This window comes from Amphimedon queenslandica, unplaced genomic scaffold (genome assembly GCF_000090795.2).
Source record: "Amphimedon queenslandica unplaced genomic scaffold, v1.1 AMPQUscaffold_13078, whole genome shotgun sequence".
Lineage (NCBI taxonomy): Eukaryota > Metazoa > Porifera > Demospongiae > Haplosclerida > Niphatidae > Amphimedon > Amphimedon queenslandica.
The window spans coordinates 7,694-8,701 of record NW_003546686.1 but is presented as its reverse complement, the minus strand read 5'-3'; the positions used below and the strand labels follow the sequence as shown (position 1 = coordinate 8,701).

General features: G+C 33.8%; 1 protein-coding gene across 1 annotated transcript in view; it reads right to left on the bottom strand.

Annotated features, from left to right (window-relative positions):
* Positions 1-324: 324 nt before the first annotated feature.
* Positions 325-1,008, bottom strand: part of LOC105314173 (serine/threonine-protein phosphatase 6 regulatory ankyrin repeat subunit B-like) — a 3,359-nt gene continuing 2,675 nt past the window's right edge. The window contains exon 4 of the mRNA XM_020001397.1: positions 325-991. Coding sequence (XP_019856956.1) covers positions 325-991 — 667 coding nt within the window. The remainder of the gene's footprint in view (positions 992-1,008) is intronic.

Genomic DNA, 1,008 nt, shown 5'->3' with positions numbered 1-1,008 from the left:
TAAAAAAATCATCAAAAATAGAATAAAATTGCCCTGCTGCAAAAATTAAAAATTACTTAACAAGAAGTCTCCATTATTCTTGAAGGTATTAAAGTTAACGAGAGAGAGATTGGATGCCATAGTGTAAATATAATGAAGAAAGGAAACGATTGAATGCGTTTGTGTAGAAGTGAAGGTGTAGTAAAGAATGAGTGAGATGTGGTTAATTGGTAATACATACTAAAGAATTGAAACAATTCCAACAAAAACAAATGAAAAGAATGAAGTACGACAATGAAAACTACAAGAAAGCAATCCATTTTACATAGTATTATAGTTTAAGATTTAAGATAAAAATGAAGGATGAGGTTTAGTAGCTATTGGTACTAGCTGTCTTTTTTCTGCCTCTTCGACAAACTCACGAACTAATTTTGATAAACTAATTCTAGCCTCAACAAATTTAACAATAGACTCAGCATTGACTGACCTAGCACCATCAACATCTCCTTGAACAGGAACCAAATCAAATTTATCTATTAAAACACGAACCAAATCCAAGTTACCACTTCTACACGCAAAATATAATAATCCTTTGGAGCTGTTTGTTAAAATATTCTTATCACATTTTAGATTACTTAAGTAATGTGATACAAGTTGAATGTTACCACCTCGACAGGCAGCATGAACACCAGTGAATCCTTTAATGTCTTTGTCTTCAGGATGAATATTAAAAGATTGAATCAGATACACTGACATCTCATAATGTCTGCCAGCATAATGAAGTGGAGACCGACCAGCTTTATCCTTAGGAGTTGGATTATTCCTAATACGAGGTACAAGATACTCGTATATCTCTTTATCTCCTTGCTTTGCTAGTATGTGTAGACATGTCACTCCATTTTTATCCTGTGATTCTGGATCAAGACCATGTGATTCCACTAGGAATTGGATGAGATCCTTATTACCACTCTCAGCAGCTCCATGAAGCAATCCTTCCTCATTATTGTTCACACTATAAACATTAGCTGG